The sequence below is a fragment of the Nicotiana sylvestris genome, chromosome 12 (genome assembly GCF_000393655.2).
Source record: "Nicotiana sylvestris chromosome 12, ASM39365v2, whole genome shotgun sequence".
Lineage (NCBI taxonomy): Eukaryota > Viridiplantae > Streptophyta > Magnoliopsida > Solanales > Solanaceae > Nicotiana > Nicotiana sylvestris.
In genome coordinates, this window is record NC_091068.1 from 8,330,254 (window position 1) to 8,351,922 (window position 21,669).

The following is a 21,669-nucleotide window of genomic DNA, read 5'->3' on the forward strand; positions in this document are numbered from 1 at the left end:
GAGCAAGTTTGAACGATGTCATGGGATGTGTTGGTAACATTGGTTTGAAGTTCCGGGAGTTTCGGGTAGGTTCCGGGATGTTTTAGTGCAAAAATCATAGCTGTAGCAAGTCTACAGGGGTTGCAGGCCCCGGAACACACTCACGCGGTCCGCATAAAAATGAATGCGCCCGCGGTGAGTGCTGTGCGGACCGCACAAAAGCGGGTGCGGCCGCGGTAGGCGTCGCGCAGACCGCACAAAAGTGGGCGCGGCCGCGGTGAAGAACATTCCCGCTGGTCCTACTTCGGAAGCTCATATCTTTTGATTTACAAGGAATTTGGAGGTGATTCAAACACGAAAGTTGTAGTCCTTCATGTCTAGTATCCATAAAGGTAACGATATTGCAATTTGGACATATTTAGCGAAAGTTATGGCCAAAATACTAAAGTCTGTCACTACAGAGGAAGGCCTGTGCGGCCGCGGTTGTTTTTGCGCGTACCGCACTGGCTTGTGCAGACCGCGGTCAATTTGGTGCGGCCCGCGGTAGCTGAAATCTGAGGGGTACCTATAAATACGAGGTTTTGGGTTTTATTTAATATTTTGACCTAGAGAGCTCGGATTTTGGCGATTTTTCGAAGGTTTTTCAAGAAATTCATCGGGGTAAGTGATTTTAACTCAGATTTGGCTAGAATACATGAATCTATCACTGAATTCATCATTTAATTCATGATTTGAGATGGAATTTGGGAAGAAAGTTGTGAAACCTTTCAAAAATGTAAAATGATGATTTGAAGGACCAAATGGTACCGGAATTGGATAATTTTGGTATGGTTAGACTCGTGAGGGTATTAGGATTCTAAAAATGTAAATTTTACCCGATTCAGAGACGTGGGCCCGGGGCTCGAGTTTTGCTAATTTCGGGATTTTTGATATTTTTTCGAATGTTTTCGCTTCGACTTTGTTCCCTTAGCATATTATGACGTATTCGTTCTGATTTTGGATAGATTCGTGGAGGCCAATTCGAGGGGCAAAGTCATCGCGAGCTAGAGAATTAGCCTGTTCGAGGTGAGTAATGGTTGTAAATGATATCCTGAGGGTTTGAAACCCCGGATTGCACATCGTAGTGCTATATTGAGGCAAGATACGCAATGGATGATGAGCGTGGGGTCTTTCACTACTGGGGATTGTGACTTGGTCCATCCCGATTGATGATTTTACCGAATATTTGACTGAAATTCATTTTTATCATCATGTTTGGGGCTGATTGCCATATTTGGGCTTCGTGCCAACTATTTGAACCCCTCGGGGGTTTTATCACTGTTTCCTCACTACTTGACTTATTATTTGAACTCAGTCCTGTTGATATCTACTGTTTTACAAACTCAACCACTTTTACTCAGATTTGAAACTTAAATGATATTTCTACATCATGTTTTGGGCTGAGAACTACTGTTTTACTAATGCCCAAGGGGCTTATGATGATTTCTGGACTGAGTGAGGCCGAGGGCCATATGTGAGGATATGCTGAGTGATATGAGGCCGAGGGCCTGAGTTATTATTTATGCCATGCGATGGCTTGAGTGATGTGAGGATATGCTGAGTGATGATGCCACGAGGTGGCTTGATATAGCGCTTGGGCCGTAAGGGGCCCCTCCGGAGTCTGCACACTCACAGTGAGCGCGGGTACCCATTGTTCTGAGTGATTAATGCTATGCCTGAGGGGCTGATATGAGTGATTGTGAGGTAGCCCGAGGGACTGATACTATTCTGAGAGTGAGACCGAGGGGTTGATACTGTTTCGAGTGATTGATACTGAGCCCGAGGGGCTGATACTGTACTGAGAGTGAGCCCCAGTGGCTGATACTATGTTGAGCGATTGATACTGTGCCCGAGGGGCGGATTTCTACTTGTTATTTACCTGTTAAATTACTTGTTTTACTTGTTTTAAAAAGGAATATCATTTGATTTTTTCACTGATTTACTGCTTTAAGTGATTTTACTGCTTGATATGGAATTGCTTTGTGCCTTTACGTGTTTTCATACTTTCAGCAATTATTTATAATTATTACTCACTAAGTCGAAGTACTCACATTACTCTCTGCACCGTGTGTGCAGATTCAGGTATAGCAGAGTCCGCACCTGAGCATTGATTCCTTCCAAGCTAGGCAAGTTAGCTGTTAACGTTCGCAACCCCTTGTCTCTCTTATCCTCTATCATTTATGTTTTCTTCAGACTATTGTATCGGATTCCGTACTTTTTAGACCCATAGCAGATTCTGTAGTAACTCATGACTTGTGACACCTTGGTTTGGGCTGTGTCGGGATGGTTCCTACTGTTATTATCGTTAAATTCCGCAAATTTATGAATATTATATTATTTGTTATTACTGTTTATGAGGATTAAATGTTTAAAAGAGGTGTTCCGTTTTGGTCTGGCTGGCCTTGTCTTTACGAGAGGCGTCATCACGACCGGGTTCGGGGATTGGGTCGTGACACCTTCGCACTTTAACACCTAAATTTGATTTTGTGGTGTGTGCTATTGAGGAGTCTAAAGATTTAGACTCTATGATGGTGGAGCAATTGGAAGGTTCTTTACAAGCCCACGAAGAAAAGATCAAAAGGAGAAAAAAAGTGTCATTGGAGCAACTTCTTAAAACTCAGGCATCCTTCAAGGATTATGGAGGTGAAACAATCTATCGAGGAAATGGACGAGGCCGAGGCCGTGGCGGTCATGGAAGAGGAAGAAGTAATGGTAACAACTTCAACAATGAAGTTAAAATCCACCAAACATTCAGAGGTCGTGGTCGTGGACAAAGAGGAGGAAGAGGACGTGGCTACTACCAAGAAAATAATGGACAAAGGTATGACAAATCAAAAATTGAGTGTTATAATTGTCCAAAATTTGGCCATTACTCTTGGGAATGTCGTAGCAATGTTGAAGAAAAAGCTAACCTTGTTGACGACAAGAAAGAAGAAGATGAGTCAACGTTGTTGATGACACTCAAGGAAGAAGACAGAGATGATTGCAGCTCGTGGTATTTGGACAATGGAGCAAGCAATCATATGTATGGATGCAAAGAGAAGTTTGTGGAGATTAATAAAATAGTGAGAGGTAATGTGTCCTTTGGAGATACCTCAAAGGTTCAAATCGAAGGGATAGGTACGATTCTAATCTCCTGTAAAGATGGTAGCCACAAATTAATTCAAGATGTTTATTATGTGCCAAAATTAAAAAGTAATATTTTGATCTTGGGCCAACTTCTTGAAAAGGAATATGACATCCACATGAAAATATGCATATTTGGCTTAGAGATTCAAGTGAAATTCTAATTGCTAAAGTGCATATGACAAAGAATAGATTGTTTTCTCTGAATATTAAAACAATTGATGCAAAGTGTTTGAAGGCTAATGTGCAAGATGATTCATGGTGTTGGCACATGCGATTCGGGCACTTGAATTTTGAAGCACTCAAATCAATGGGAGAAAAGAACATGGTGCATGGGATACCATCAATCAACCATCCCAATCAATTGTGTGAAGCTTGTCTTCTTGGAAAACATGCAAGGAGGAGTTTTCCAAAGGAGGCCATGTCAATATCAACTAAGCCGCTCCAGCTTGTTCATACTGATGTGTGTGGACCAATCAATCCACCTTCTTTTGGTAAAAGAAAATACTTTCTGCTTTTCATTGATGACTTTAGTAGAAAGACTTGGGTTTATTTCTTGAACCAAAAATTTAAAGCTTTTGCTACTTTTAAAAATTTCAAAGTACTTGTGGAGAAATAAAGTGACTATGAAATTAAAGCTCTAAGGTCCGATAGAGGAGGCGAATTCACTTCAAACGAATTTAATGACTTCTGTCAACTTCATAGAATTCGTCTCTCTCTAACAGTACCTTATTCACCTCAACAAAATGGTGTTGCAGAGAGAAAGAATCGAACGATTCTTAATATGGCTAGATGTATGTTGAAAGCTAAAATTATGCCCAAGGAATTTTGGGCCGAAGCTGTTTCTTGTGCAGTTTATTTGAATAACAGGTCTCCAACAAGAAATGCTAGAGATCAAACCCCTCAAGAAGCATGGAGTGGAAGAAAGCCAAGTGTCAAGCACCTGAGAATCTTTGGGAGCATAGCCTATGCTCATGTGCCACATCAAGGGAGACCAAAGCTTGACGATCGAAGTGTCAAGCATGTGTTTGTTGGCTATGATACGAGTTCAAAATGCTACAAGCTATACAACCCAATCAGCGGCAAGGTGGTGGTAAGTCGTGATGTTGAATTTAATGAAGAATTGGCATGGAATTGGGAAGCTGAGGAAGAAACTTCATATGATTTTCTTCCATACTTTGGTGATGAAGAAGAACCAGAGACCGTAGAACCTGTACAGGACACAACTCCACCTCCTTCTCCAACAAATATTGCATCTCCCTCTTCTCAAGAAGGTTCAAATGAATAGCCGCAAAAAACAAGGAGCATTCAAGAGCTCTATGAGGACATAGAAGAAGTTACTAATTTTGATTTTTTATGTTGTCTCTTTCCTGACAGTGAACCAATAAACTTTGATAAAGCTGTTACAAATAAAAGGTGGAGACAAGCCATGGAGGAGGAGATTGAGTCAATAGACAAGAACAACACTTGGGAGTTAACAACTCTTCCCAAGGGTCATCAAGCAATTGGAGTGAAATGGGTATACAAGACAAAGAAGAATGTTGATGGAGATGTAGAGAGATACAAGGCACGACTTGTGGCTAAAGGGTACAATCAAAGGCAAGGCATTGACTATGAAGAAGTCTATGCACATGTTGCCCGCATGGAGACGATTCATTTGCTGATCTCTTTGTTGGTACAAATGAAGTGGAAGATTCATCAACTAGATGTCAAGTCAGCCTTCTTGAATGGCTATCTTGAAGAAGAAGTCTATGTTGAACAACCATTGGGCTTCATGGTCAAAAACCATGAAGATAAAGTGTTGCGGTTGAAAAAAGCTTTATATGTATTAAAGCAAGCCCCGCGAGCATGGAATAGTTGCATCGACAAGTATTTTCAAGACAATGGGTTTACTCGTTGTCTCCATGAATATGATTTTTACCTTAAAGTTCATACTAATGGAGATATCTTACTTGTTTGTCTTTATGTTGATGATCTTATTTTCATGGGCAATAACCCAAGTTTGTTTGAAGCTTTCAAGAAAGATATGTCACGTGAGTTTGAGATAACAGATGTAGGGCCCATGTCATATTACCTGGGCCTAGAAGTGAAATAGATGGAGGATGGAATTTTCATCTCTCAAGAAAGCTATACAAAAGAGATATTGAAGAAATTCAACATGCTCGATTGCAATCCCGTGAACACACCGATGGAAAGTGGGACAAAATTGTCCAAGTTTGATGAAGGAGAAAGAGTGGATCTCACATTCTTCAAAAGTCTCGTGGGAAGTTTGAGGTACTTGACTTGTACCAGGCCAGATATACTTTTTGCAGTTGGAGTAGTAAGTCGATTCATGGAGGCTCCTACCTTTACTCACTTGAAGGTTACTAGAAGAATTCTTCGTTACCTAAAAGGTACGATCGATTTTTGGTTATTTTATTCTTCTTCTAATGATTTCAACCTTGTGGGATTTTGTGATAGTGATTATGCGGGAGATATTGATGATAGAAAAAGTACAACGGGTTTTGGATTTTTCTTGGGTGATTCTGTTATTTCTTGGAGTTCAAAGAAACAGTCCATTGTTACGCTCTCGACTTGTGAAGCCGAATATATAGCAGCAACATCATGTACCTGTCATGCTATTTGGCTAAGGAGATTATTAAAGGAACTCAATTTGCCACGAATGGAAGCTATAGAGATTTGTATTGATAACAAATCAGCACAGGCACTCGCAAAGAATCCAGTGTATCATGATCGAAGCAAGCATATAGATACAAGGTATCACTTCATCAGAGAACGCATTGCCAAGAAGGAAGTCAAGCTCAAATATGTGAAGTCTCATGATCAACTTGCAGCTATCTTCACAAAGGCTCTCAAGTTTGAAGATTTTCAAAGACTAAGATCAAGACTTGGACTGAAGAAGAAAATTCAAAATTAAGGGAGAGATTTGTAGGACCCATTAACAAGGAAACAAAGAAAAAGATGAAAAAAAAGGTCAAATTGGGTGACGAAACAAAATTTTCAATTTGGCGGATGGAAAGTGTTGTCAAATTGCAACAAGTCACAAAACGTGTTTTGACCAATGGCAATCTGATTTTCTATAAATAGTTGGCTTCATTTCTCCTTTAAAACACACCCAAATAACGAGAGAAGTAGAAAGCAGTGAGAGTAATCCACAGATTATTATCTGTGATATAACTAGTGAGTGGTAGTAATATTATAGTGAGGTGTTTTAAATAAAGAGTGTTATTTCTTTTAAAGTTATAGTAGTCTAATGACACTACTGAGTTGTAATATTATACTGGTAATATTGCTCCACTCGGGTATTGTATTTTACCCCGCAAAAATATTTGGTGTCATTGTTACTCTCTTGTGTTGTTATTATTTGCCGTGGATATTATTTCTGGGTGGGATTATTATTTTTTCCCAACAGTTTCAGCAATTAAACAAAGGACGGATTTAACTACACAAAAAAATTTAATTGTTATGGAACCAAAAAAAAGCTAAAGAATAATATTTACAAAATATCAGAGTATATCAAAAATTTATTTTAAAAGCTACTGTTGGCTTCCCTTTTAGCACTTCAAAAAAGTTACTAATTTTGGTGAACGTAGCAGAAACAATAAACTGGAAAATGGTGATGAGAACTGATACTTTAATTAGTAAGGGAAGGATAGTTTTGGGGTTTAGAAAAAGTAAAAGGGATAGTAAGGTAAATCACTAGGTCAAACATAAGGAGCTTATAAGCCAAAAAGTAATAAATTGGAGTTGCCCAACTTATTACTTTCGGTTTGTTTTGGGTATTTTAGCTTAAAAGTATGTAGCTTAAAAGCACTTTTATAGCCCATCCCAACACTCAAATAAGCCCAAAAGTTCTTTTAAGCTGGTTTGACCAACTTTTAAGCCAATCCAAACACCCTTTAATTGCATTTGTTAGCAGAAAAGAGTACAATATATATATATATTCTTGTATATAATACACATATATACAAAAAAAAATTATCAGTTATTATTTTTTAGAGCTGCTAAAAATATACATTCTTTTTATATATTATATACATTAGTAGTCTAAAAAAATTTAGACCATCAATGCAATTGAGTTTACTATAACAAATTATTACTTTATTTTTCAGGTTATCATAACAAGATTAGTACGTATTGTTAATTACTAGTATAGTTCGACTTAATCAACTTAAGGTCATAAAATTTTTATATATCAATCTTTTTAAACCTGTTGCTTCCTTGCTGCTTCCCTGCCCATGCAAATAACATAAATAATTAACAATATTCGAAGCTTGAATAAAGGTGCATGGACAAAAGAAGAAGATGAAATACTAATGAATTATGTGCAAATTCATGGTGTAGGAAAATGGAATATTTTGTGTAAAAAAGCAGGTCTTAATAATAATAATAATAATAATAATAATAATAATAGGTGTGGGAAAAGTTGCAGATTAAGGTGGATTAATTACTTAAGACCTGATATTAAACGTGGAAATTTCTCACAAGAAGAAGCTAATCTCTTTATTAATCTCCATTCATCTCTTGGAAATAAGTATGTGAATTTTTTCTCTATATAACTAATTTTCTTCTTCTTTTTATTCCATTTTCGCAACTTTTCCATGTGATCACTGAAATTTACTGATTATAAGAGTTATGACGTTACAAAACTATTCTCAGTGACGATCAAGTAATTAAATTATATCCAGTATAACAATAAATTTTTAGCTTTATCCAGTATAATAATTATCAGTAAAGTCAGCTCGATTGATAATTTTTGTCGTTATTCTATGCAAAGCTTGATGAATTTATCATTATAATGGACAAAGTTTCAGCTAGTACTTTAATATGACAAACATAACGTTTTTGTTACTTTGTTCTAGCATAATCGGTAAAGTTTAGTGATTTTACTATTATACTGAGTAAATTTTAGTTAATTTTAACGTGAATAATTTTGTGACTTGAATGTTATAGGGGATAAATTTCAATGATCATGCGTTAATTGACTGTGCTTATTGAATATTTTCACTTTTATTATTTGCAGGTGATCCAAAATATATAGCTTTCGAACTTCCAGGAAGGACTGATAATGAGATCAAGAATCATTGGAATACTAAGCTAAGTAAGAAACTTAATCTATTAGGAATTGATCCAAAAATCCACAAACCAATTCCTAATTTCAGCCTATTTAATCCTCTTCAACTTCCTCCTTCATTAAACATGGATTATTCTACTAATCCATGGACCAATCTTCTTGATTTTCCTCAATTAGCAAGATTACAACAATTGCAGTTTCAAATTAAACTATATTACAGACCATCAATAATATTACTTCATTTCCATGTAATCTTTTTATGCCAAATAATTATCCTATTCAAGATGATATGAATGGCATCTTGAATTTTTCCATGCCATCAAATGGAAATTCTAACTATAATTTCATCCCAGATAATTCAGAGACTTTTCAAGCTAAGGTGGATTAATTATCCCTGAAATACTTAATTTCAATAGCATTAATCCTCAAACTTCAACAACTAATTACCAATTAGCAAGTTTACCTTACCTTAACACTAACCCCATGTGTTCAGCTACCATGTTTGAGACCTGGAAAGAACTCATGAATGATGATGAACCCTATGTGTTCATCCCGGAGGCATAAGGTTTCTGATTATATTGGCCAAAGACGTGTCGGGGAGAGGTGATTAGGCAAGGCATGGCGATGTTCCAGCTTACCGAGGACATGACCCTTGATATATAGGAAGGTGTGGAGGTCGAGGATTAGGATAGAAGGTTAGACGGCCGAGTGATTGCCTTGTTCGTACCAATAGCTTTAGTGCACTACTTAGTGTTAGTCTTGTATTGTCTTATTCTTATATTTCTGTTATTACTTGTTGTTTCTTTTGCTTCGGTTTTGTGAATGGCTTATTGGTGTTGTTGTTTCTTGTTATTCCTTTCTTTTTATTCTTCCTAGAGCTTTTTACCGTTTTTATCTTTGTTCTTTCCTGTTGGGCTAAACTGGTCCAAAGACACTCTTAACATGTTGTGATATTGTCCGCTTTGGATCAAACCCGCATGGTTTTCCCCAAAAGGTCTCATGCTATTAAGATATCTCTATACTTTATATGTAGGCTCCCAATCTTTTTAGCTATCAATGTGAGACTTTGTTCGCACACCCAACATTTCCTGAGTCGAGGGTCTATCGAAAACAGCTTCTTTATATACTATCTTTCCCAAATTCCATATGTGATATTACACTGGATTTGTTGTTGTTGTGGCTAAAGCTTAGTGACATTATTATTATTATAATAGATAACGTTTCAGTTAGTAGTTTAATATGATAAAAAGTAATGACTTTGTTATTTTTCTGTTATAATGGTAAAGTTTAGTGATTTTACCTTTATACTGAATAAGTTTTAGTTACTTTAATGTAAATAATTTTATGGATTTATTGTTACAGTAGATAAAGCTGAGTGACCAATTTATGAAGCGTTATTTGAGTGTACAAAATTTAAAAAATATATTTGAAACTTATGATCTAAACAAGCTATAAATATTTGTATGACTATAAATTATCTCATTAAATAAGGATAAAATAAATAATAATATGATTAGAATAAAAAGATGTATAAGTTGCATGAATTGCTTTTACGTCAAGTATGAAGCTATTAATTATGTCACGACCCGGAATTTCCATCCTCGAGAGTCGTGATAGCGCCTAATAGTGAAAGCTAGGCAAGCCGACCGTTCGCACAAATTACTTCTTTTTTTTCATTTTTTAATTCTTTAACAAGTGTGGGTCAACAGTTGTAAACAACGAAAATTTAAAGCAAACGGAAGAAATGACAAACCATTAGAATAAATACCCAATACAACATCTTAAGCAAAATCTACTCAGAACTGGTGTCACGCTTCATAGACAGTCTAGAATTTACTATAAACAAGGTCTGAAAGATAACTAATACAATATTTCTGAAATAAGTATATGAAACAAGATGAAAGGACAGAGGGAGGCGTCAGGCCTGCGGACGCCTGCAGGACTACCTCGGAATCTCCAACTGGACTGAAGGCAGCCACCCAAGCTAAAATCTGAATGCTGCTGCTCCGGGATCTGCACACAGTGCAGAGTGTAGTATCAACACAACCGACCTCATGTATTGGTAAGTACCTAACCTAACTTCGGTGAAGTAGTGACAAGGCTAGGACTAGACTACCAAATAAACCTATGCAGTTATATAATATACAGAGGAAAACAACACAGAAATATGCAATTAAGGATGGGAGGGGGAAACATGCTGCGCGGGGGAGGGGGGGGGAAGATCATTTACCAACAGTAACTCAAGAGAAAAGCTTAAGGAACAATTTAAAACTTGCAGCAGAAAGAATAAGGAAAATCGTAGCCAGTCAATAACCACTTCTATCATTATTGTTGTGGCGCGCAACCCGTCCCAAATCATGAAAACATTGTTGCGGCGTGCAACCCGTTCCATATCATTTATCACTGTTGCCACGTGCAACTCGATCCAAATATAATATTGTTGCGGCGTGCAACCTGATCCAAATATAACATTGTTGTAGCGTGCAACCCGATCCAAATATAATATTGTTGCGGCGTGCAACCCGATCCAAATATAATATTGTTGCGTCGCGCAACCCGATCCAAATATAATATTGTTGCGTCGCGCAACCCGATCCATATCATTATATACAATTCAACACCAATCACTAAAAGAGTCTCAGCAAGGGAATAATAAGAAAACAACACTATCCCGGTAAGGGAATCGACTATACAAGTAAATACGTCTCGGCAAGGGAGTCAGTTATAACCAAACTTGTTCCAACATTTAACTTCACAAGAAACCTCGACTAGTACCAGTACTCAACCATAAGCAACCTCCATGAGAATAACCATAATTCTTGCCCAACACAGAAAATCAACAACTTAGGCATTCGTAGTACTTATTAAGAACACAACAATTTCAATTTAAGACTCACGGGCATGCTTGACACCAATGTATAAATAATCGTCACCATGCCTATACGTCGTACTAAATAAATAACACATAGCAAATAGGACACACTCGTAATCCTTCAAGCCAAGGTTAGACCAAACACTTACCTCGATACCACGAACACAATTCAAGTATCAATTATCGCTTTACTTCTTGATTCCACCACCAATTCGCTCGTATCTAGCCACAAGTTACTTAATTACTTCATTAAATGCTAAATGAATAAGTTCTAATGCATGAAAATAAGTTTCCTAAAGTTTTCCCCAAAAAGTCAAAAAATGGCCCCAGCCCACATGGTTAAAACCCAAGGTTCGAACCAAAACCCGATTACCCATTCCCCCACGAACCCAAATATATAATTTATTTTGAAATCGGACCTCAAATAGAGGTCCAAATCCCCAAAATTTGAAAAATCTAGGTTTTACCCAAAACATCCAATCTCCCCTATAAAAACCTTTGATTTTGAGTTGAAATCATGTGAAAAGATGTTAAAAATTGAAGAAAACGAGTTAGAAATGACTTACAATCGGTTTGGAAGAGAAGTTGTCTTTGAAAAATCGCTCAAGAGTGTTTTGGTTTTGAAAGAATGTGAAAAATGAAAGATTTTCGGCTAAGTTATAAAATTGCAGGTTGCAGATGTCGCAATTGCGAACAGGGTTCGCAATTGTAAACCCAAAAAGTCTGCTACTTTCGCATTTGCGAACATGTGCGAACCCTGAGGAATCCAGGCCTCTTAGCATTTGCGATACTGCCGTCGCATTTGCGACAGTTACTTCACATTTGCGAATAAGGCAGCCCAGGCCACTTCTCGCATTTACGGCACATTGCTCGCATTTGTGAGCTGCAGGCCTGCAATACACCAGCTAAAATCTGCAATATTCTAAGTCCAAATTCCACTCTGTGGCCTATCCAAAACTTACCCGAGCCCTCGGGGCTCCAAATCAAACATGTACACCAACCTAAAAACTTCATACGGACTTGCTCGTGCATTCAAATCACCATAACAACATCAACAACTATGAATTTAGCATCAAAAATTATGAAATCACTCAAGAACATCAAATTTTCTAATTTTCTCAAATAAGGTCTGATTCACGTCATTTCAAGTTCGTTTCTGACCAAATTTCACAGGCTTAACTCAAATCATATATAAGATATGTACCGGGCTCCGAAACCAAAATACGGGCTCGATACCAATGGTTTCAAACATAAATTCTTTTCTTTATTTCATAATTAATTCAGCAAAATAATTTCTTTCAAAAATTCATTTCTCGGGCTTCGGACTTCGGAATTCAATTTCGGGCATACACCGAAGTCCCATATTTTTCTACGGACCCTCCGGGACCATCAAATCACGGGTCCGGGTTCGTTTACCCAAAATGTTGATCGAAGTCAACTTAAACTCATTTTAAAGGCAAAATTCATCATTTTTCACAGATTTTCACATAATGGCTTTCCAGCTACGCTATCGGACTGCGCACGCAAATCGAGGTGAGACAGAAAGAGGTTTTTAAGGCCTCCGAATGCAAAATTTATTTCTAAAATAAGTGATAACCCAAAAGGTCATCACAAATTAACTGCTCCAAAGAATAAGAGATCAAATAATGAACAACCCTGAGGGGTAGCTCGACTGGTAAAGGCTTGAGGACAAAGTCCTTCAGGTCGCCGGTTCGAGCCCCAGCAGGGCCACTGGAGGCATTACAAACCGGCCGCGTCTCCAGGGCCCCGTGGAACTAACCGTGGTGGACCTGCCTTGAAACAGCGGGACCCGGTGGGTACAGCTAGTTGGGTTCGCAAAGCGATCGCCCGGAAACCACGGCAAAAAAATAAAATAAATAATAATAATAATAATAATAATGAACAAACGAGATTAAACTAAAACAAGACGAAATCCTATAGATGGCCAAAGGTAAAGGAAATTATAATCAGTCAGTTGTTGCTTCAAACAAGTTACTACTGCAGATTCAAGAAAGAAAGGGACAGTGCTGACTTTATATAGTTTAATTTATTTAGTTCAAGGGTGGAGCTACAATATTAAGTATAGGTTCGGACAAAATTAAATTTTGTATTTGTATTAGGAAATTCATTAAAAATAAATATTCAATGCAAACTCAATAACTAAAATTAGCAATATATTTGACGGGAAATTCATAATTCATATACTTCAAATTTTGGCTCCGCCATTAAGGGAATTAAGGTCCTGGTATGTATCATCGGCAGCAACAAAGTCAAGCCCTACTCTCTTTTTATTTCCAACTTATTAAGTATCCATCATTTACACGAATAAGGAATAAAAAGAGTTTAATTTGTATACACTAACCTTGTGAAAATTTTTACACTATTAGGTAACCCAAATTAAAAGATATATACATGTAACCCCTCAATAAAAAGTAGGATCTGTAGTGAAATAATTAAGGCAAATTACATGTTACAATAAATAAAGTAGCCTCATGATAGTCATTTACATGAATAAGGAATAAAAAGAGTTTAACTTGTATACATCAATCTTAAGAAATCCAAAATATATCTGCATGTAACCCTCCATACAAAGTGGGATCTGAAATAAGGCAAGCTACTTGTTACAATAGGTAAGGTAACCTGAAAGTTGTAAAAATTATTTACACCGTCAATGAATATTAGTTCCACTTTATTTTTACAAATATTTAGGGAAAATGAGATGAAAATAGCCAATAAAACAGTTCCAACATAGACGTATATACATGGCAACATAATATTGATGGATAGGTTTCCAACAATTACAGATCAAAATAATACTCTCCACACAAACGAAAAAAAACAAAAGAATTTTTAACAACATTGTACAGAAGGGAAAAAAAAGGAAGTTAAAATATCAAAACATTTAGGGATGTCTAGACATGATAAGAAAATCATTGAAAAATAGTATTCCAAAAGGTATTAATTTCTTCATTATCCTGAGGTATTTCCCATGCAGCAATATCATCTAATTCCGAAAATGTGGGAATAAAATTTTGATTAAAGTTGCAATTTCCTTGAGTAGAAGCTCTTGCAGGTACTCCTTCAACTTGATTTTCATTTGAATTCAATTCATTAGCTTGACATAATTCAAAGTTATTTGAACCATTTCTCGATTTCTGCATGTCATCATTGCACAGGAACGATTGTGCTAATCTTCTTTGTATCATTTCAATTTTATCAGATGTCCCAGACGGGACTTCCGAAGAATTTGAAATATAAGAATAATCATTGGAAAGTGAATTAGTATTATCCAAACAAGGAATTGTTGTAGTGAAATTTGCTAGAGAGGAATCCAAGAATTGGGGTTGACCACTCTCATATTTAAGGCTCTCATGAAATAATAGAGGATTTGGATTGCTTAAAATATTGCCTTGAATTGATGAAAATAAGTTTGAGTTTATAAGTTGTTGGATTTTGGCTAGTAAAGTAAAATGTGCTCGTAATCTAAGGGTAGATGCTAAAGAAACAAAATGGTTGGAGTTAGAGCTAAATTGATTAGAAAATTTTAGAAGGGGATTAAGATCAGATATTGGTTTGTGTGTTTGGGGGTCAATTCCTAATTTGAGAAGCTTTTTCTTTAAATGTGTGTTATAGAAGTTCTTGATTTCATTATCAGTTCTTCCTGGAAGATGAGCTGCAATTCTTGACCACCTACAAATAATAACCACAAATTTTCAAATTAGAGTTTAACACTACATAATGATGGTGTAAATTTCGATTACATCGTCGTATCATCTAAAAGATAACTATAGTGTGCGGGTAATTGTTCATAATCAGTAGTAATAACATGAAAAATCCATATATTTTTTTCCAAAATATGAAACTATTCGATAGATTTGCCCTTAGAACAACAAACAACGATATATCCAATGCAATCTCATAAATGAGGTATGGAGAGGATAGTATGTACGCAGACCTTATCTCTATTGTTTTTGATAAACCATTGGCTCAAAGAAAGCAAAATCACAGTAATTTTGAAAAAGAGATACGATAGTACGATAGTGAAGAAGCCATGGGAGAGAGAAGCAGTAGCCACAACCAAAAAAATAAGATAGCCTAAGCAAACGAACAGCAGGTAGTAACAGAACTCTAAGAATAGGAATACTAGACTATCAGTGGCATAGCCACATACAGTGAAGGGTATTCAATTGAACACCATTCATCGAAAAATTATACTGCGTATATAGAAAATTATATTATGTATATAGGTTAAAATTACTTTCTATAAATATATTTATTAAACCTTATACACCCTTTGTAAAATTTCTGATTTTACTACCGTAGACTATACTAGTACACTACAGGTATGGGGGATGGATTTGCCCTTCAAAAATTAAATAAATCTAATAAAAATATCTCTTTGTTGAAAAAATTTAATATTATCGAGTAAATATTTTTATACACCATCATATTATTTAAAAGATAATTATAATCTACACGTAACTATTCATAATAAGTGAGATTATTTATTTATTTATTTATTTGGAATTGGATTTCAGATAGGAAGAAAGAAGAGTATTGTGACACTTACTTATTTCCAAGAACAGAATGGAGATTAATGATAATTTCTTCTTCTTCATGTGAAAATCCTCCTCTCTTAATATCAGGCCTAAGATAATTATTCCACCTTAATCTGCAACTCTTTCCACATCTTTTTAAACCTGCTTTTCTTGGAATTAATTGCCAATTTGTGTGACCATATTTCTTTATATAATCAATCAATTTCTCATCTTCATCTTCTGTCCATGGCCCTTTCTTCAAATCATTATCATCTAATTTGCAACAAGGATACCTTCCCATACTTATTTTTAATAAAGAAAAGAAAAATTAGGAAAAATGAAAGATAATACTTAGGAGAAGTTTTTGAGATATCGAGCAAGTATAGTAATGGCTTTTATAACTGCATGGAAAATATATATATAATTATGTTCCAATATAATTAGTTTTAAATCACAAGGTCAAAGTATTTCTTGATATTATTATCCAAAGAGAGAGCTTCAAGCAACACGGCAAGTAATGGAAAAGAAGTCATCTAGAGACCTTTTTGACATTTTTCAGCAGAAGGGTGGATTATAGTGTTCATGAATATTTAATATGAAATAATTAAAATAAGAAGTAGGTAGTTTCAAGTTTATAAAAAGGAAAAGGTATCCGCGTTCATACAGGGTCCTGAAAAAAACCGCACCCCAAGGGGTGTGATGTAGACATTCTACCATATACCCTAATACAAACATTAATGGCTGCTAATTAATTCGTCTACAACTCGAATATGTAACCTATAAATTACACTGATAGTTCTAGGTTTATGTATAGTAATGTAGGTGATATATATCTTCGTCACCATTTCTCGAAAATGTGATCAAAATTAACTACCATGATCAACTAATACAAGTTTTGTATACCAAGTGGCTTGTGGCCACTTTCACTCAAATAAAACAAGTTAAATCCTTAATTCAGTAAAACAAAATTAAACATTTTTTTCCTTTTTTATAATCTAATTGTTGGTCATTGAGTTAGAAAAGTTCTAGAATATCATAGAGTACAAAGTAGGAATAGGAGGATATTCAACCAACAATGGGATTGTGAGAGTATTGCTCGTTGGGACTATATCTAATTTTCAATTAATTAGTTATAATACTTTACTAAGAAAAAGTAACGGTTAAATGTGTTCGAGTGAAGGTGCATTTGAAGTGTTGTTGTTTATATGCATAGAGATCAAAATTGTTATAATGTGTTAGACTCTATGCGAAATTCACACAAAAATGAGACTAAAAAAAGGATGGTTCGGTGCACTAAGCTCCCGTTATGCGCGGGGTTCGGGAGGGTCGGCAAGAGTCTATCGTACACGTTCTTACCCTACATTTTTACAAGAAATTATTTCCACGGCTCGAACTCGTGATATAAAAATGAGACTGATAATATAAAAACTAAATTTTACTTTTAGTGAATAGAAATTAAATTATTTTAAGGTCGAGGTGCAGCAGATTAAAAGTATACAAAAAACACACAACAAATTAAATTAACTATTCAAATCCCTTTCAGAAGAAACATGCAATTTATTCAGCACTAATTCGTTGTCAAATGATTAGATTGGCTGCTTTCAAAAAAACATTATATTATTGTGAATTAAATCATCATCGAATTTGTCATCAATTTTGTCTTTTTTCTGACCATGTCTGATACCACCTAACATTCTTCTTTTACTCAAACTGCTCTTGAGTATGGCTGTTTAAAAAAAATTATATGCGTCCAATATTGACACCAAATTAATAAATATATATTATATGTTTGCAAATATATTTTTTGCACTTAGTGATGGTTAATTAATATATATTTTTACCTCACTAAATTACGTAACTATAATAAATTAACATGATTTGGTGTAAATATAATGTATGTTCAATTCAACGTCTAAACATAACAAAAAGATCAATTAACTAATTACTTATAGGGAAAGCAGTAAATTTGTGTCAGTGCTATTCGAAATCGAGTAATTTTGTCCTCGTTAGACATTTAATTTAATATTACTCATATCATTAGGAAAACGTTTTATATTTTCCCGTGACCTCTAACAAAGCTCAAACTTGAGGATAACTTTGAACCGTAGTCAAAATTAAGTTAAGGAGTGAGCACGCCCAACTATGTTTCCTAAGAGGTCTAGCGGTCGTTGTAAATATAATTCAGTTTACAAGTCTGGAGTCGAATTCCACAGGAAATTAACCTATTAATCATAACCACTAGTTTCGTAAGAATCCAAATAATCAACTTTCAGAAATATAGAACAATGAATTGATTGTTTATTAACTAAAAGCAAGGTAATTAAAAAGCTGTAATTTTACTAGTAACAAAGCAAATATTGTAGACAATATTAGAAAGGTCTAGGGTTTTGATTTCCCCTATTATCGGAATCTTCCCCGCTACGGTTCCTATAAATTCACCCAAGTATTCTCTACCAATCGTGAGTACTTTGAGTGTGTAGCTCTCTCTCGAGCAACTACCACAATTTACTAGACGTATTCTCTCGAATTACGCTAGCAGTCGCAGACACTAATTTACCGCTCACTATGATCGCACCAAGGTTTCGTTATCTCTAATCCCACCTTTAAACCCTCTGTATTGATCTCTCAAATACATTAGGAGCGGTGTTATTCAATAACTACCTAAATGCATACTCTCTCTCTCTCGAGCAGTACACACTAAATAGGCACAGTCAATTGAGGGCCCTTCAACCAACAACAATAATAATATAGTTGAACAAGTGGAGAAAAGTAAATGACGAATTTATATTAAATGCAATGGAGAAATCATCCTTCAATAGGTTCCATCAAACTCTATATTAGAAGTTTAGCTACTCATATTCGTAGTAACAATTTTTCAAGTATTTTGGATAATCAAATTACAAAGAAAAGATGAAGGAATGTAGAACTCGATGATTCTTTCTCCCAAAAGTTGTTACACGTGTTATTCTTGCTTCTGGTCGCCGAACTCCCTCAAAATGGTGGTTGATGACTATTTATATATGAAGGGAAAAAACCTAAACGAAATAGCCCAAGTCCAAACCCAACAAGGAGATGAAATAGGCTTTTAAAATCTGTAACGCCCTCGCTATAGACCGTGCGGCGCCAGCTCCAACGCGCACTCCAGCTCGCCTTAGGCCTCGCGACGCCAACTCTCTAGCAAGCCTCATCTCGCGATATCTCTTGCGGCGCCTGCTCTGTGGCGAGAAAAATGCCTTGCCTCACATGCTCTAACGCGAGCTACAAAGCTCGCCTCGCCAACTTATTGCTTCGTTTACACTTTTTCTTCCAAAGTATTCGTTTTGCTCACAATTTCATCTCCAATGTACCTACACATAAAATAACTCAATTAAACACAAATATAGTATAGTTTAGCATTAAAGCACCTAAATATAGAGCATGTAATGTACTAAAAATATATAATTATAGCCACACATCACTACCCAATACTTAAACGTTGCTCGTCCTCGAGCAATCAAACTACACTTTATAGGCACGACCTTTTTAAGCAATTCTCCTAATTCTTCACACCAAGAATCTTTAAAATATACTAAGCACAAAGGTGTAACATCTTCCACTCAAGATTTGACTCACAAGTACCATGTATTATTCACAACTCACTCACTTACTCTAACATAAAGGTCAATGACATTACCTTTCCATCATGAATTACGTGCTGTCACACAACAAAAGAGATTAGTTCCACACACAATAAATTTTATGAACGTAGGAACTCAAGATAGGAATAATTCACTCATTCTCAGAAATAACATTCATATTCCACAAAAGATGCGCCATAGACTTGATCGTAGTGTATTATTCTACTAATCGAGTTCATTCAGTCTAGGATCAAGTAGGACTTTAATTGATTGTAATGTAGGTTGAGGGTCGGGTAGGATACATTTGGATATGAGTGACTACGCCCCCCTAAGCACTTTAATACATATACCTTAACACTCAAGTCCATACTTATGTCAAACCAAAACTCCACCTTCACATCAGTGTATATTACCCCATACTTCTTTAAGCACAATTACATCAATAGTCATCGCCACCAAAAAATATTTTTTCATACAATACAATTTTTTTATCATTATTATCATTTTTTTTCAATTCAAGTGGCCTTTAGTTATATTTTTTTTCCTTCAGAACAGTGCCCCTTTCTCCTTATTTTATTTGATCCACTCAAAAGCTGAACCACCACCCCACACTTTAACTTTTACATAATTCATAATAATTCAAGTGTTCATGAGAGGCAAAAAGGTTCAAATAAATGGTTAATTCAAACAAAGGGATAAGGCTTGTAATGTGGTTGCCAAAGAAACAGGATTACATGCTCAAAGGGGTTAACTACGTAACATAACATTTAGGCGGATAAACTATATATATCTGGCTCAATGAAGAAATGCCTATATCACTTCCCAGACCGAACAAGACTACAATTTCGCTTTGCAAACACACGGGGCAAGTTCTAGACATCAACTGCAATATACAGAATACACATAAACCTCACACACACATGGCACATAACTTACTCAAGATTGGTTTTATCATGATACTCTAGTCAAAGCAGTTAAGCAAATTTAAGATTATACGATTTAAGGTACTTATACTAGAGTCAAAAACTGAGCCTAAGCGTCACAACCAGAGTACTTTCTATTCTCGAGGCATAATAAAGTCACGAGATATTGCTTCAATTCAATTCATAGTACATTGGTTCCTACTCCAAAAAAATAAAACTAACTGCACCCGGTTCAACCAAAACCCTTGAAAAAGAACCGTGGCACAAAGAAAAACCAAGGAGGAATTACTACAATACCTACAAAGAATTTTTTTTTTCTTTAGACTTAATTTCCTCAAGAAAACTGTCTAGGAGATCCATCGTCGGGAAGAGTCCAAATTTTTTTTCTAAGCAAAGACGACACTAACTAAAATATTAACTAAAAACATAAAACAAGAAGTAATTAATGTATCTAATATCTACAAGTTACCACCCCCACCCTTAATTCATGCAATGTCCTCAATGCATACATAAACTGACAACAAAACAAAAAAACGAGTAATGTGGTGTGAAAACTCCCTGATCAAGCCTCGTTATCGCCTTCATCTTCGAAGGCTCTATCTGCAGCTTTCCACTCCTCATCTTGTACTTCATCCACCTAATCATCATCATCATCCTCAGACTGCTCTGGCTCGGCCTCAGACTGCTCTGGTGTGTTGACATTTTCATCATTTGGGAGTCGGTAGCCATCACCAAGCCCAACTAGTTGTTGAGCATGAGCATTGAGCGGTAAAAGCTCCTCCAAGATTGCCCTCTCCTCTATAGTGGTCGGCCGTCCCCCGATCCAAAGTTGCAAATCTATCATCCCATATAAATGGGCCATAAAGTTGTTATTGTGTGCCTTGCGCTCGGACCCTGTCAATGAAGTCGTGGCATTCTCCTCCTTAACCCGAACGCTTGTGATGTCTATTAGTCGTAGGGACGGAGCAATGATGTGATCGAAAGCTTTCTCCTCCTCCACCTCTTCTTGTCTCAAGTACTGAGTCAAGATGTTTGCAAAGGGCACTTGATCAACTTTCTTTCTAGTTCTCACTTGGGTCATCTGGTAGCAGATCAAAGGGCCCACATTCACCTTTTGGCCCGTCATTAAGAAATATAACACGCAAGTCCTTTCACGGCTAATAACAGTGTCATGGTTGCATGGTAGGAGTCGTGTACTAATCAATTTCAACCACACTTATGCTTTTAACTTCATTTGTTTCTTAGGGAATTTCCTATGGCGATTGGTTTTCTTGTCCCGAACCCAAGTCGCCATAGAATTGACACCACAAAGAGTGTGTCTCAACTCTCGATATGTAGGACGGGTGATAAAATTGTCCAAGGGTTCCTGGGGAACATCCGGTGCACCTAAGAAATTGCATATTGCCAAGACTGAAAAATCGATCAACATTCCCCGAATAGGCACCAGTTGCTCAGGATCCTTTGGATCAAAACTGGCATAAAACTCCCGAATAAGATTAAC

General features: G+C 36.2%; 1 protein-coding gene and 1 non-coding gene across 2 annotated transcripts; both read right to left on the reverse strand.

Moving 5' to 3' along the window:
- Positions 1 to 13,758: 13,758 nt before the first annotated feature.
- On the reverse strand, positions 13,759 to 15,997 carry LOC104237281 (transcription factor MYB41-like). The gene is made up of 2 exons (XM_009791393.1): positions 15,661 to 15,997; positions 13,759 to 14,780 (listed from the first exon to the last, which is right to left on the reverse strand). The coding sequence occupies exons 1-2, from the start codon at positions 15,927 to 15,929 to the stop codon at positions 14,021 to 14,023; spliced, it is 1,029 nt and encodes a 342-aa protein (XP_009789695.1). The 5' UTR covers positions 15,930 to 15,997; the 3' UTR covers positions 13,759 to 14,020.
- Positions 14,221 to 14,326, reverse strand: LOC138884510 (U6 spliceosomal RNA). The gene has a single exon (XR_011404691.1). It is a non-coding gene; the product is annotated as a U6 spliceosomal RNA (small nuclear RNA).
- Positions 15,998 to 21,669: the final 5,672 nt, after the last annotated feature.